The sequence below is a fragment of the Haemaphysalis longicornis genome, unplaced genomic scaffold (assembly GCF_048455015.1).
Source record: "Haemaphysalis longicornis isolate Haplotype H1 unplaced genomic scaffold, Haemaphysalis longicornis Haplotype H1 scaffold_324, whole genome shotgun sequence".
NCBI classification, from domain to species: Eukaryota; Metazoa; Arthropoda; class Arachnida; order Ixodida; family Ixodidae; genus Haemaphysalis; species Haemaphysalis longicornis.
Genome location: NW_027526344.1, coordinates 71,002 through 86,684, shown reverse-complemented (window position 1 = coordinate 86,684; position 15,683 = coordinate 71,002). Strand labels below are relative to the sequence as shown.

The following is a 15,683-nucleotide window of genomic DNA, read 5'->3' as shown; positions in this document are numbered from 1 at the left end:
GGCGCGTTCGTAGCCTCCCATTCTGTGTCGGCTTTGTGGCGCAGTGGGTAGAGCACCATGTACATTGCGTTCCGCCCGCAGGGTCGAGGGATCGAAACCAGGCGCCGGATAGTATTTTTTTTATATAGTGTAGGGGGAGGGGTGCGGACTACGACTACGGACGTCAACGCGGGTGACATCGTGAGTTACTGAAATGCTCTGCATTTAAAACCTATTGTACACGGCGGAGCAACGGCGTGCCGCCAGGAAGTATTCTGCGGTGGGCTTTATGAGTTTTTCTCACTTCGGCGGAATGCATCGATCATATAACGTGTCGGGCCTTTACCGGAGATCTCGGACGCCAGACTCTCGGCCAGGGGCTCGCTGGAACCACGGGGTCTGCGGTGTCGGCCCAGCAGCCACTCCGGGAACCAGTCGAATACGCACGAGATCCTGCGGCGAGCACATTATGCGTCAGTACAGTACAGGACGCGAAAATGAGCGGTACGCAAATATATGCTGTCATTTTTAAGCTGTAAATGAACCCTGCTACACTTGGGATAAACGCTTCCCCCTTTCCTTCGTGCTTGAAAGAGCTGCGTAATCTAATTGTCGCCAGTACAGAGCGGCACAGCGTGATTTGCTAATCGCAGCCAATACGACTTTCAGTTTCTACCTTGCCTTTATTGCCATGTTCTTTAAAGCGTTCGTCCTGTATATTCGTCTTGTGTGTGTTTCTGTGCTATTTTACAAACAATCCCGAGCCAACTTGCCCAACAGCAAGGTTTATCAAACTCTTTAAAGTGGCGAGCGAACGCGGTCATTGCGCCTGCAGTCACAAGGAAGGCGGCCAATAGCCGCAATATTGTTGGAGTGACGTCACTCAAACGCGCAAAGAAGGCTCAGACCGAAAGGAAAATAAAGATCTTTAGAATAAGTTTCCAAGTTATCTGCGCAATGCAGGAATATTTGGCTATGAAACTTTGTGGCTTCCTATTCCGAGTAGTGGATGCGCTCGCTAACACCGTTCCGAAAGCATTTCGGGTTTTCGAATAAGTTGCGAATAGTATTGAGGAGTTTCTTAATGCTCGAAGTGGCAATGATTTGCAAGCACGAAGAATAGAGCCCATGTTAAACAACGCTTCTAAGTTTTTCCTTCAAATAATTTGACAATGGTTATCTGGGACTGATAAAGGAAAGTACCAACCTTTGAACCTCGATGAAATTGGGAGCCCTGTAGCGCATTCCGTACAGCAGCGGGCTAAGTTTGCTGAAAGTAACGAAGAAGAAGGTGCCGCCATTATCATCTGTTCTTAAACGGAACTTAACTTACAGCGCTTAAATGGTTTGTCTTACGCTAAATGCTTGTGCAGCATTGGTGTTACAGAGAGGACGCCCGCTGTTCATGTCTGCGCCCAATCGTCATCGAAGGAGGTTGCCTTTAAATGATGCTCCACAAAATAACACTTATGACGGCATCAAGGAAACAAAACACAGTCAACAGGCAGATAGCCTATTGCAGCGCTTCCTGTCAATAATAATTGTACTTTATTATAAGTGTATGCATAATTTGTGGGGAAAATTTATGAAAATCCGGGAGATGCGGAAGCAGCAAGGCAAGTCAATGCTGAAAACAAATCTTTAAGTGTAATGCCGCCATAGTGTACGACTTGTTGGTTGCGGGCTCTGTTGCAGGTTATATTCTGAAGGCCAATGGTGTTCTTATGCTTGCTGCCAAGCTCTTGCAGCCAGGGGCAGATCCTGCGGGAACCCTCTGAGAAAGGGAGGGTGCGGATATAGTGGGGCAACAGATACCCTGAAGAATGGTGTCAAGGATAGGGGCTATAACATGCATTGTAGGCTTCGTATTGGTACCGTTTGGGGCGCTTGGGGACGTGCTATCTTCCCGCTTACTTCAAACCCTGGATATTAACAGCGCGGAAAACCTACCCAGTACAGAAAACTTGCTTGTTGTCCCTTTTTTTTTGCTTCGTATTTTGCACTGTTAGCATGAGAAAGTTACCTTTCCGTATCCAGAGGCTGAGGCCTATTGTGCCCTGCCTTTGTTCAGTATTTAGTCCCGCACCGTCCAGCCAGAAGTACGAGCTCATGTCCGGCAGGATCAACATGCTGCGCTATGCTATACCACTTGGAGCAAAATCTTATTACCTGCCTGCTGCCATGACTGTAAAATGCATTGAACACAAACATGAACACATACTCAGCACAGGCGTATCGCCGAAGGGAAAAACCCGGGCCATCTCTACTAACGTGAAACCTGGTGAGAGGCGAAGGATGCGGCTTATAAGCGTATTCTTGGCGCCTTGGCGTGTTTGCCAACGGAGATGAGTCCGTTGGGGGTACAGGTATAAAGCTTTGCTGTAAAAGTATCTTGTCATTAAAGCGCGAAGCTCTCTAGCGCCAGGCGTAAACGAGTGTCCCGCTGTTTCATTAATACGCGTTACGAAACGCTCCAGCGAGAGGCGCAATGTCCCGGTGCTTTTTAGCACGCGTTACGTTCTAGCGCGAGGCGTAAACGAGTTTTCCGGTGTTTTAGTACCGTGACTACATGAGACGAACGACAATTACAACGACTACGACGACGACGACAGGAGACGAAGGGGGCCCCTTAAACGGAGCTGTTTAAGTTAAAGGGGACTCACAGGTAGCACTCAATGGCGGCGGTGATGGTCTCGAGGCGTCCCTTGGAGAAGTCTCCGGCGACGATGGGCATTACCTTGAGGACGTTGCGCTTGAAAGGCGCCACCACCTGGAAAAGCTCGCTGTGGCGGCCGTGGGCCAGCCACTTGGACCGGTCCTGGCTCCTGCACGCGGTAACCGAAGCAGTCAGACGAGAATGAAAATCATTTTTGGGCACGCACTCGCGACGGTTTTTGAGCCAGCGTTTAATTCTTATAGCCCAAATAAGTAATCGCCTCTGTTAAGCGTTCTGGCAACTACTGAAAAGTGTTTCAGTGTTACGTTCATCGTCATCATCACTCCTGTTTCTAGGAAACTTCTGTCTTCGTCGAACTTTGGCGAATATGAAAGGTTTATAAATGTAGTAAAACGTGCAACGTAAATCGGACATGCTGTTCGATGACGAAGGGGAGTAAAATGCGCGAACAGGAGACAGTGCGAAGTGGGAGCTTTGCTACCTTAAACGAATGCGTGTGCGCACACGTACGGGCACAACGTACGCGCACCGCTTCATACCACTGGAAGTATTCACTATGATCCAAGCCGAAGCAGTATACTTACCCAATGGGCAAGAAGGCGCTGAAGGTTAGCGGTGTCTCTTGGTTGCACAGGTCCAGAAGGCGTTTCGGGAACACTGCGACGGGCTGCGGAATGATGCGACATCAACCAACATTAAAGATACTAAAAATCGTATTGACTTCGTTGGATCTAGTGACCACTGCCACCATTATCACCACTATGAGGTCCGCCTAATGGCGTGTTGTCGTTGATTTCGAAAGGGAATCTCCAAAGCTTGTTAACATGTATCTACGCGAAAAATTAATGGACTGCCGTGTCACGTGGTGAATTCGAGATTAGCACGAGAGAGTGGTTGACGCGCATGGGCCATTTAATGTTATGCTTACTTAAGGGTTAGTTTCAGCCTCAAAAGCTACCCAAATTACAAGCTCTCCTCGGCCGCCCAATTTCACCATAGTCTAGAACGCAGTGCCTCCTCAGTTTTGTTAACGATTTAAAATAATTAAAACAGTAAGAAAACCCACACTGTGGTAAACGCGTAGATTGTGCCACGCGGACGGTAATTTTAATTGCGGTAAATAACACGGCAAGTGTTCCTTGCAATCCACTGATGCCAGAAAAATGGTCGTGGGCCTTCTTACCCGTTTGACGCCTTGTTTTTTCCGTACGGCTTGGGCTGACTCTGAAAGACAAGCATGCGAGGGAAAGTTAATTACACCAAAAGTAGCAGTAGAAGTATACTACTAGGCCCTACAGCAGCAGAATGGTATAAGATTTTTGTTTGAATCTCCACGGCTGCCACCACGCACACCAACAAAATACAGACGGCAGAAGCTCTGGCAATCGCCTTCGCAGCCACCACCCACGCCAAGCATCCGCACATCACTGTAGTCTCCGACTCACAGCAGGCATGCCGCCTCTACCAGGCAGGTCTAGCCCCACCCCAGGCCATTCCACTCCTCCAGCGTCTACCTGACGAGACCACCATTACGATTGTCTGGACTCCCGGACACTCCGGCCTTCCGGGGAATGAAGCGGCCCACGCCGCCGCCCGAGCTCTGCACTTCCGGGCACTCTCCACCGATGGTCAGGTGATCCCATCACCCCGCACGAACGACCACGACCTCCTCCAAATTCCTATTGATAATACGTACAATGCCTTCTGTCCCACTATACCCTTACTCGCCGGGACTACCCCCCTCCCCACCACTCCTTAACCAACCAGCAAGCCATAATCTATCGTCGCCTTCAGACCGGTACCTTTTACAATCACGTCATCCTCCTCCAGATCGCACCCACTATCTACCCCCGTCAATGCCAACACTGCGACACCCCACTCACCACATTCCACCTCGTATACTCCTGTCCCCACTCCCCTAACCCACCCCCCTAACCCACCCCCCTAACCCACCCCCCTTCCCCACCCCGGAGAAGTGGGAGACTGAGCTGACCAGCCCGGCCCCAGCCCGCCAGAGGGCCTTGGTTTCTCGGGCCATTGAGTCGACTCGGTCGAGAGGCATCCTGCACTAGGGACGCTTCACCACCACCCTTTTCCCTTTCCCTTTTGCTCCAAAAAATTTTACTACTACTACTACTGTGTAGTTGGGGTATGCGGTGACAACCACATTAGGGGTAATATAGTAGCGGTTATATTAGTTGCAGTAGCTCTGTTCCAGCGGTAGAGGTAGTAGCAGGAGTAAAAGTGCTGTTGTGGTTGCATTACAAACCAACCATATTTAAGTTCGCTGTTTCGCTGACCAAAGCTCTTGTGACACATGGAATAGTAGTGGAGGGCCACCGTATACGGCACAAATATCTCGCATACAGGCAGTGTTTTTTTGTATAGCGCATGATTACGTGCACCAGCTTTGCGGTTAATGACGTACACCTGCATAGTACAGTGATCACCTCCAGCAACCCCTAAACACGACTACTCGGCCATCTTGGCCCTAGACTTACAAAAATATTTCATCAGGCAACTCATCAAACCATACTTCGAGGCATTGCCCGCATAGCTCCTGGTGAATTAGCATACAATAACGTAAAGTCATTCTTCTCAAATCGCGCTGCACGCTACCAATTCAGCGGCCTCCAGTTTCCCACCTACCGACTCCCATCCATAGGCATTCCCCAAGGTTCACTCCTCTTCCTCTGGCTTTTTAATTTCGACGTATACAACTTCTCCCATATCGTCGACAATATTCCTCGGCTATGCTACAGTATGTACGCTGAAGATATCGCCCTTTGGGTAACTGGTAGCAGCGACGCCGATATAGAAGCAACAGTTCAAGCAGGAGCCTCAGCGGTACAACAGGCAGCCAAAGAAGCTGGTTTAACATGCTCGCCATCAAAATCTAAACTCCTCTAGCTATCAACACATGCCACCACCCCTAAAACAGCACCTAATCTGTATTTACTTCTTGACAATGCTCCCATCCAAACTGTGAATCGCATAAAAATATTTGGTCAAGTCATCCAATCCAATGGCCGAAGCCCAGCGGTCCTACACACCCTTTCCTCCCATGTAAAACGGTCATAAGCCTCCTGAGGCGCGTAACTGCTAGGGGCCACGGCCCGAATTAGAAGGACCCCTTCCGATTCATCCAGACATTTCTACTGAGCCGCATTACCTACTCCCTCCAATATCTATCCCTCTCTTCCACGGAGGTCACCAAACTAGACGGACTCATCCGTAAGGCGTAGGACTGCCCAAGGCTTGCGTCCTTACAGTTCCGCTGCCAAACAATGGAGCAACGGCGCAACCACCCTGGCCGAATTGACTGAAGGGCACCGTACGGGCCAGAAACAGGGCCTTGCTAAGCACTCATTTGGCGAGCTCTTACTGAAGGAGGCACAAACACGTACTCCTTCTTCATCAACTCCAACGGGTTGCATTCCACCTCATTACTGAGACTACATAACGACTCGTCCACTCCCCCGTAATGAACCCTACTTATCATATATGCCAGACGAGCTGCTCGAGCTCGCGCCCTCGTCTCCACTCCATTCCCATCCAGCCCCCTCCGTTAAGCCACTTTAAAGTAGGCGCTGCAGTACAACGGCATAAACCTCCCTTCACTGTTAACAACAGCCGTCGTCTCCTCACCGACTATCACTCCTCTCACGACAATCACAATTCCCACCAGAACACCCCATGTTGCGGAAGAGGTGGCCATAGCCCTGACTCTCGCACACCGGCCTTCCCGTGATATAACATTATTCGATTCAAAAACGTCCATTACAAGTTTTGCTAGCCACACTATCTCCACACTATCCCGCCAAATTCTTCAAAATTAACACCTCCACAACCCTAACCCAGCTCCTCAGGTTACCGGCACACGTGGGACTAGACGGCGTGAAGTAGGCTCATAAGGCGGAACGAGCACTTGGCGGTCCCCGTGCGCCTGGCGAGACCACTTCCCGTCAAGGAGGTTAACCCGCCAGGGACTCCCTCACCACTTATCTTGATGTTACTGACTCCCACCGCCTCTCCCACAACACGATACCCACGGCTCACCCATCCCTAACCCCCCCGGAGAAACGGCTGTGGTGCCTCCTCCAAACTGAATAGCTTCCCAACCGAGGCCTAAATCATATCCACCCATCTGTCTACCCCGCTCACCTTTGCCCACACTGTGGCGCTAAATCCATAGTAAAACGCCACATGTGGTCCTGTCCCCCTGACCCCCCAATCCATCTTAACCTTCCCTGACCAGCGGAAGGAGGCCCTGGGCCGCTCGGAGGAAGACTCTCAGCGCACACTGGTCGCCCGGGCACAAGCGGCTGCGGCGGTCACAGGCGGGCCGGGCACAGCTGGCGGGCAAAAGAGGGCCACCATGGTGGTCCCCTAGGCCGGAGGGGTCAATAAGACTTATAAAATGACTAACAGGATTAAAACACTCTGCGGAGGCAATACCCGAGGAGTCTTCAAGGCCTACGAGACGCTAACAGCCCACTCGTAGACACTGTCTTGCAGGCCGACCCTGCATGCCTATTGAAAGAGGCTGAGCGCGCTCACCTATTGCCCGGCCTCCCAGCATGCCATGTTCGGCCTCTTCGTTGTCGCCGTGATTCGGGCAGTCGTCCTCGCTAACGGACGAGCTCACGGTCAGCAACGGCTGCTTGTCAAGCACCGGGAACGACCCGTCGGACCGCCGTCGACGCCCGTCCACGGTGGAGCTGCTGGTGCTGCTGGTACTGCGCCGGCCGCCGTAAATGGTCGTCAACAGCACTGCCATTCCCACCAGCGCGAGCGGTAAGACGACGTAGAGGACCACCTGAAGGCAGACGAGAGCATCGCTGACGATTCCAAACTGAGAAAATGAGCCAACAAGGCCTAGTCTACCGGCCGAACAATGGGAAGAATAAGAAGTATACAGGTAAACATGCTAGAAGATAGGTTTACAAACCTGGTTACGGGAGACAAACTGGAGGCATAGCTGAACAAAGTTTGCCAAGAGTCCACCAGAAGCTCGGCCGTTGTCCCTGGAGGCGTATTCCGAGGTAATTTGATCACCCGGGACGCTTTTGTTGTCCGGCTGAGGAGAGACTAGTTCGGTCGGCGGGACGTCAATGCCAGTGAGAAAGGGCGGCTTGCGCGCGGGTCCCTTCTGCTTCCCTTGTTCGTTCAGCTCACCCATCTCCTGCTGCAGGCGATATGCGTCGTGGCCGGAGACGTTCGGTACTGGCTGCGGATGCCGTGAAGGAAAAAATGGGGAAGCTGGCCGGGAAGCCACCGTGACGGCGAAATTAAGATCTGAAAGACCCAGAAGGAGCAGCGCCGCGACAACGGCACGGACCATTTTGCTGTGGTCAAGACTAAATCGCCCTCGGGCCCAAAAAGTACGTGAGGAATACCCTGAAACAACGGCAATGGCCAACTCTGCGGCCACCGAGCGTTCAATGTTCTTCAGTTTCTTCGCAGATTGCAAGCGCGTTCGTGACGCGTGCTCTTGCTTCCAAACGACTTATTATTGAAAATTATAATGCTGATGCTCGTACAATACCAGCGTTGTGATGATTATGATGATGATGACGTCCTCAGTAATAATGGCACGCACCTACCTTGGTGGCCATTTGAACATATCAAAGTGGGCTACTGTGTTCACAAGATAACATATTTTAAGCACGTTGCATGCGTCACGCCTGACACTCACGGAATCAGTTGTTGCACATCGTCTTCGGAGTGCAAGAACTAACAGCTGGTTTGAGGGGTGGGGAAGAGGCCAGAGTCAATTAGCGTAGGGTAGGAATGTTTATGGTGTTTTAACACAGTCTGTGTTTGCTGCGTTGCGGAGGCGCTTTTGTATTGTGAGGCCTAGACAAGTAGGGCTATTTATTTAATATGGTTGGCTTGAAACTGGCCTTATGAGCGCGAGCATTTGTGAGACATTTAAAGCTAAAATATTCTTTGTCAGTTTTCACAAAGCAACATTACCACAATAAAATGCACCATATAAACAGTCGTTGAATGAAACGAATAAAAAGAGACCACGCATTTGTTCTCATGTGACAGTCTCCTGTGTGAAAAACGTAAAATACGAGAGATACACTTCCGGCGACTTTCTAGCTTTGGCGGAGCTTGCGGGCTGAATTCACGTGGAATTCTGCTGCAGCTCCTGCAGAAGTAAAAAGAAGCTTGGTCGATAATAGCAGTTAGGCAAGTAAATTCGGGCAAAAATCACTGGTGCACCTAAGCCCTCCTTTAGGGATGGGGTTTCGCTCGTAGGGCATTCCCAGACCGGATGGTACATGGTGTTCAGGTCGGAGCAAGAGAGGTAGTTGTAGTGGTTAGGGGAGGGGGAAGGAAGGTCTGTCGCGGGTTCGATTCCCGGCTGCGGCGGCCGCTTTTCTGATGGAGGCGAAAAGCAAAAACGCCCGTGTGTACGAGATTTCGGCGCACGATAAAGATCCCCAGGTGGTCAAAATTAATCCGGAGCCCTCCACTACGGCGCGCCTCATCGCCTGCGTTGCGTCGGCGCGTTAAACCCCACAATCAATCAATCAAGGAAGGTCTGCTGAAGGCTGCCACACCTATCCTTCCTTACCACATTTTGATCGCAAATAAGGTGTAGTTCTCTATCAGGTGTAGTTCTCTATCACTCTCTCTCTCTCTCTCCGTGGTAACCTATCGGGCTGCTACTCTGGTAAACATGGAATAATGCACGGATGTTTTAGCTATTTTCAGCAGAGGCCATTTTCGTGACCGGACGAGTACGACAACAAGAACAATAACAACAACGACAACGACAACGCCCACGACGTCAACGTGGAGGGTTTTTTTGCAGAATGGGGTACGATGCAGGCATTGCGATGCCTTTCCTAAAGTGCAGTGACTACTGTACACCAAGTAAATAATGGTGTCGCTCTTCATACACTAATATCCTGGGCTCGGTAGGGGGCTTAATACGTGTAATGGTAATTAAGAAATGCCCAGTTTGGATGCTGGTGTGAAGTTACTAAATAAGACACGAGTTCTGAGCGAAAGGTGAAATGTGATTTCGCTATAGCCTTTATCCCAACCTTTTGCCGCTGGGTTCCTAGCACAGCTGGAAAATGCGACCAGCGTGAGTTGCAAAAAAGCCATTGGCAGCTTGAATTCGCTCGCGGACCTAATTGCTTTTTATAAAGCTACTCATTTCTGTTTAGAAAGCTGTAACACTAGTGGTGAATAGAGAGATAAATCTTTAATAAATAACATGCGTCGCGATGTCCTTGGTGGGCGTGCCCTCCATCCAGGGTCCCAAACTCTTGTTCCCCTCTCCGAGCTCTCCCAGTATCTGCACACCTCCTCTACTTATGGGACCAGGCTGCTAGGTGGCCGCCGTGCAGCAGGAAGGCCTCTTCGGAGTTCAACAGGGGGTCCACCTTGCCACATGGAAAGAAAAGTAAATTTTACAAGCGAATGCTTTATCTCGTTTTCGAATAAGGTGAACACAGGGGAGAACAGGTAGCTTAAATGTGTCACTAGGGTTGGTCGATATAAAATATTTATCGACAATGCTTCTTTCTTGCATACACGACCACGACGCGTGCAGGTAGTTGTCCAATTCAGGCTGGCTGCCCTGAACGCAAAAACCAGGAAGCAAGGCTGTAAAGGGTGGCCAGGCTCGCCCATTTTCTTCAGCCCGCGTCTTACTCACTGTTGAGGCTACCGTGTGCGTCCTATTGAAAAAATAAATGGCATAAGAACAGCAAGAAGAAAGCATGCCTGCAATGCCGCTTGGTGGCTGCGTATCCTCGTTTCTTTTGTGATTTTAGGAGCAGTTGTGGAAGATCTTTAACACAATTAATAAAATACAGCTTGGCGCCCAAATAACTCCGCTACTCAATCTGTACCTGTTTTCCCGTGCGACAATTTCTTTGTCTGTCAGTTCTCAATGCTACAGGGGGAAGCATGGGCTGTTGGCTTGCTCGGCTGTTTGGACTGACGTTCCGCCGAGGGAAGGTTTACACTTGATTTATCATGCCTATCTGATTCAAGCCAGCAAAATGAAAAAAAAAAGAAACGGCACAAAAAAAATGTCGTAACACAATAGTCGACTCATTGGAACTGAGCCGTAAAAAAAAAAAAAAAAAACAGCGCAGCAAAACACGAATAGCGACAGAACATGAACCGTAAGCGACGAGCCATACGTTACATTGAGGTTTCTTATTAAGGAAATGGTTAGAATGGCTGCTCCTTGCCCACTCTTCACAATTGTGAGGTGCGGATGGTTGGCCGTTATTTCTCTAAAGGGGAAAAATTTCGCTCTTTTTTTCGGCCTTATCATCCATCATGCGGTTGTGACGCCTGTTCTGTGTTTTTTTTTCATAGCAAAGCTGTTGAACAAATCGTTTAGTCTATGGTGTCCGCAGTTGAAAACACTAAGAAAATGCTGGCGCACGTGAGCGCGATCTTCGCGGCGACCGCCCAGCGTCCTGCAGACGCACGTTTGTCAAGCCAAGCATACCCACTGAGGGAAATCGGCCAAGACTGGGCAAAAAAACAACAACAACAACAAAAAAACTCCAGTGTTCGCCGTAATAGTGGCAACACTTGCACGGAACGAGAAAGACGCGTCATAGCGTACGCTCCTCCAAGGTGATGTCCAATGATTATCACTTGGAAAAAATGAAGGAAGCTCACTCGTATAGCCACAATGATGGAGTGAAGGTCGTTGCGGAAGCGAAGAAGAAGCAGCAAATCGGCTGCAATCGTGGGCTTAAACCGTCGTGATGGTTGTGAAGGTTCAGTAAAGCTTCGCTACCTTCAATTTTAACGTGTTAGTGTGAGCTTTCTTCATTTTTCCTTTGCTCGAATACTGAGCTCTATTCTTCCCGCCTGGTTAGGCTCACGCATGCGCTCGGCGTCTTGGGCGAGAACTGCAGAGTCCTGCCCGGGCTTTTTGTTAACGACACGAGAGGCTAACAGCTTCGCTGTAAAAAAAGGCGCCGAAATAAGACGGCAGCGCAGAGTAGAAAATATACAAGACGACGCGCTACCAGCAGCAGTTGCTGGTAGCGGGGCATCCTGTGTATTTTACATTCTGTGTCGCTGTCCTTTTTTTGCACTTTTGACTAGTGTTACTAAATGTATTTTCTTGTACGCATTAATTTTCTAACACGGAGCAGAACGGTACGGATTATGTGGCTTTCGGTATGTGACACGCAAAAAACGGACTTTTAACTCGGGGACTGACATAAAGCAAATATTCATTTTATACTTACATGCAGTTTTTAGAAGCTGGTGTGATGTGATACCTTTTCTTCCACTGTGATGACAAGGTGCACAAAAATAATGCTGAAAAATGGGAAATTCGCTAATTATAGTACGTATAGCTAACCAGCCAGTACACGGTGTCTCGCGTATAGCATCACCTGTTTTCCTTGAGAGGGGATGAAATATAGTTGCTGATAAAGCAACAACCAGAGAGAGAGAGCGAGAGAGAGAGCTCTTTATTAGATGAAAGCAGAGAGGTTTGCCGGCTTGTTCCCGCCTGCATGCTACTCTGCGGGGATGGGGAGAAGGGAGTAAAGGCCCTAAAAGAAGTAGGGCAGAGGAAAGAGGGGAAAAGAAGAGATTAAAAGAAAAAGTGAACACGAAGCTTTGTGTGGTGACTTAAAAGTCCCCACGATCTCACATGTAAAGTTCTAAATTGTCTCTGTGAGGCCGATTCCGCGTAAATAGTCAAATAAAGCAACCAACACTTTTCTCTGGGACGATGGAGAGGGCCAGGGTCCAAGGAGACCTTTCAAAGATATAGATGCGTTGTTGAGGCACTCAATCTTTTCTGCGAGGTGATTTCTTTCTTGGATGTATGCCGGATTCTCTAGAAGGACGTGCTCTACTGTTTCGGGCATTCCACAATTATCGCAATAGGGGTTTGCAGTTAGACCGAGGCGATCGCGGTAAGAGTTCGTGAGCGCTGCGTTGAGACGCAACCGGTGGTAAAGGGTTTCAAGCTTACGCGGAATCCACTCTGGTAGCCTCATTCTGAGTCCAGGGTCTATATGGTGCAGGAAAGGGTGCCGAGTTTCAGGACAAGACCAGAGGCGGTTTCGCTCCTCTAAGGCAAGTTCCTCCGCTAGCGCCACGGCCTCGTGTTTTGTGAAAAAAATCTTTCTTACATTTCGCAGCTGTAGGCCTCTGCGAGCTGCTTCATCCGCTTTCTCGTTGCCGAGAATGCCGCAAGGTGCAGGCATCCATTGTAGGGTCACTCGGTGACCGGCGACGTAGGCGAGATGGTGCAGGTACGTGACGTGACGGGATACATGTTCGTGAAGGCTGAAGCAGCTGGCACGCCGTAAGGTTTGCAACGCCGTTTTCGAGTCCCAGAAATTTTGGGAACGTGAACTGCACACTACTAAAGATTACGATCCAAAGGCATCAGACGATGTTTATCAGTCTCTTCTTTGTCCATTTAGTACTGCGCTAATAGCCTTGTGTGAGGAGGCGCGTTTAAGAGCCAGGAGCCGGACGGAGAAGTGAAGACAACGAAGCGTTCGTGCTGGGGGCGCTTCGAGAGAAAAAAGAGCACGCCGGGAAGGAGGAGAAAGAAGAGGAACAGGAGGCGGAACGGAGGTAGCAAGTTGAAGGCAGGAGGAACGCGGCTCTCGGCGAGTTCTCTGCTGGACGCGAACGCCCAGGAGACTCAGAGCCGAGCCATATTTCCCTCCTGGCCTTGTGGACTAGCAGCGCACGGGCAGCAGCGCCGTGTCATCATTTGAGAGTGAAGAAGAAGACGGTGGTGGCACGAACGAGCAGGAAGAACGAGGTTCGGGGAGCGACCTGCCGGGCGCTAACGTTCGGGGGAACTCCGCTTCGAGCCGCACCTTCCCCGTTGACTACCAGAAACTTTCAACCGAAGCCGACGTGTCTTCTATCGGCCGGAGCACCGACCTCAACAGGAACACCGTAGCAGCGCACCGAGCCCTGCGCACCGGGACAGCTCACCGACAGACCAACACGTGAGCGCGAACTATTTTGGGCGCGAACCTTGTTGTGTAGGACATTCACTGTCTTGTCTTCTTAGGTTAATGTTGATTATCTTTTTCGTCAGTTATTTGTCCCGTAAATACACGTTGTCCTTGTCCGCAGTCAACAGCCTCGCTTCTTCTCCGCTGGGTAAACTTTATCCTCCTCATCCACACAACAACCCGCATCACACCTTGAAAAACAGCTATTAATCTTTGATGTACTGTACCGGAGAGTTCAATCGCAGTTAAAGTTTTAGGGACATAAAGGTGCAGCCACCACATTGAGTGCAGCATAAAACGAAAATGGTGCTTACCAAATAGTGAAAGCCTTCAGGGAAGCCCAAGTGGATTTCTTTTCTTCTATAGGCTGTACAACCGGCATTGAGCTGTTGTCTTCGTCTCCTATTTTTGGAGCCGTAAAATGTCTGGTTTTTATTCTAATCTACTTTAATTTTAGCCCTTTTTTATAAAAAATAAATTAACCCTTTAAGGTTCAATAGGAATGCATTCAATGATTGATCCCTTTCCGCTTGTGGGCAGGAGTAAAAAAAAATCCAGGTCATCGTCATCATCATCATCATGAAACAGTGCCAACAAACCAGTGGTCACTATATTAGTAGTAGTATTACGAACATTATCCCGCACATGAATGGGTGCGGCCTTTCATTCCAGGAGACAAAGTCGGGATTTGGTGATCTCTGTCCTAGAGACCAGTAGTTGCTGGGTGACTAGGTCAGCGCCGGTCATCAGGTTCACCCGCAGCTCGGGGGAAAGGGAAGAGGAGAGAAAAGAGGTTGGGGGGGCTGGTTGTGAGCGCACCCGATGATGACGCTGGTTAGGGTGCCTGGTTGAGAACAAAATTTACGTTCTGTGGCGTATTGGATTGTGTAGAGGCGGTGTATCCAGGTGGGGCATTGGAAAGGGTTCATGTCAATTCGACGGGAAGTAGTTTCTTCCTGTTTAAGTTGACTGGGTTGGGGAGGTAGGAGGGATTGTCTGATGGCGCGGTATTGCTGGGGGATGGCTTACAAGGCGACCAGGGGTGGAGAAAATAGCGCAGGCATGCTAGAGGGCATAGTTGTTGCCTCTCAGTGGAAGTGAGGTGCACGGTCCATGCAAGGTCAATGTTCCGGGTGGTGCGATGGTGGCTGAGTAGCCTGAAGGTTGTTGGAGCAACCTTACAGGAGAAGCTGACAGGCAAACTGGGGTCCATGAGTCTCTTCGGGGACGTAGGTTGGGTGAATGCCACAAGTGTAGCGAACCCTTAGGCGATTCAGGTGGAAGGGGGTTGAGGGAGGCGCAAGACATCTGATCGTTGTCCGACCGGAACGTAATTGCTCAACTGCGCTTGTTACAGAGTACACACTGTTAGGTACCACACAAAAACGAACAGGACAGCCACTGAGGCATTTTTGTGCAAATGCAGTGCGTTAAACGATTGGGGCTGTGGATGTACTCAGCAAAGAAGGCTGTGCGTTGAAAGTGCTCAGCGTAAGTCAAGCCTCGAGTACCCTTTCACGTCGTAAGTTTTTAAAGCGAAACACCAGATGCGCCAAAACTCTGGCGCACACCCGGAAGTCGGCGCTGTTATTTCTCGCGAAGTGATACATACCCAGAAAGTTGCCGATGCCCGCAGGTGGTGTCTTGAACAACGCCTTTCAAGAAACAAATACACTCTGCTGCAGTGGCACTGCCACAGACGCTGCCGCCCGCGGTGCATCCTTTGGAATCAATCCATGCATCAAGCAATGAATGCATCAATTATTTGAAGTGAAAACACTAGAAAGGTCGAGCCCAAGGAATCTGTTCCCGTACTCTGAACCCTGCGTGAGTACTCGATAGCGTACCAAAGAGTTGCATGGCTACTGAGAAGCACATACCAACAGTGGGAATATCCTTTAAAGGCAGAGATGTATGCTGCTTTTGCACAATATTTTGTGGCCTGTGGAACCAAAGTGTTTTTCATTTTTTGTGCATGCATTCATGGGCAAGTTCCGCTCACGTTTAAGTACGGGGCGTGGGAACCA

At 49.8% G+C, this 15,683-nt stretch overlaps 1 protein-coding gene across 1 annotated transcript in view; it reads right to left on the bottom strand.

Annotated features, from left to right (window-relative positions):
• Positions 1 to 15,683, bottom strand: part of LOC144177841 (uncharacterized) — a 43,349-nt gene that overhangs the window by 26,169 nt on the left and 1,497 nt on the right. Inside the window, exons 2-8 of the mRNA XM_077705425.1 lie at positions 7,608 to 7,886; positions 7,217 to 7,475; positions 6,912 to 7,045; positions 3,241 to 3,323; positions 2,643 to 2,804; positions 1,187 to 1,249; positions 311 to 432 (exon numbers count right to left, since the gene is read on the bottom strand). Of these exons, the coding sequence (XP_077561551.1) occupies positions 311 to 432; positions 1,187 to 1,249; positions 2,643 to 2,804; positions 3,241 to 3,323; positions 6,912 to 7,045; positions 7,217 to 7,475; positions 7,608 to 7,886 (1,102 nt within the window). The remainder of the gene's footprint in view (positions 1 to 310; positions 433 to 1,186; positions 1,250 to 2,642; positions 2,805 to 3,240; positions 3,324 to 6,911; positions 7,046 to 7,216; positions 7,476 to 7,607; positions 7,887 to 15,683) is intronic.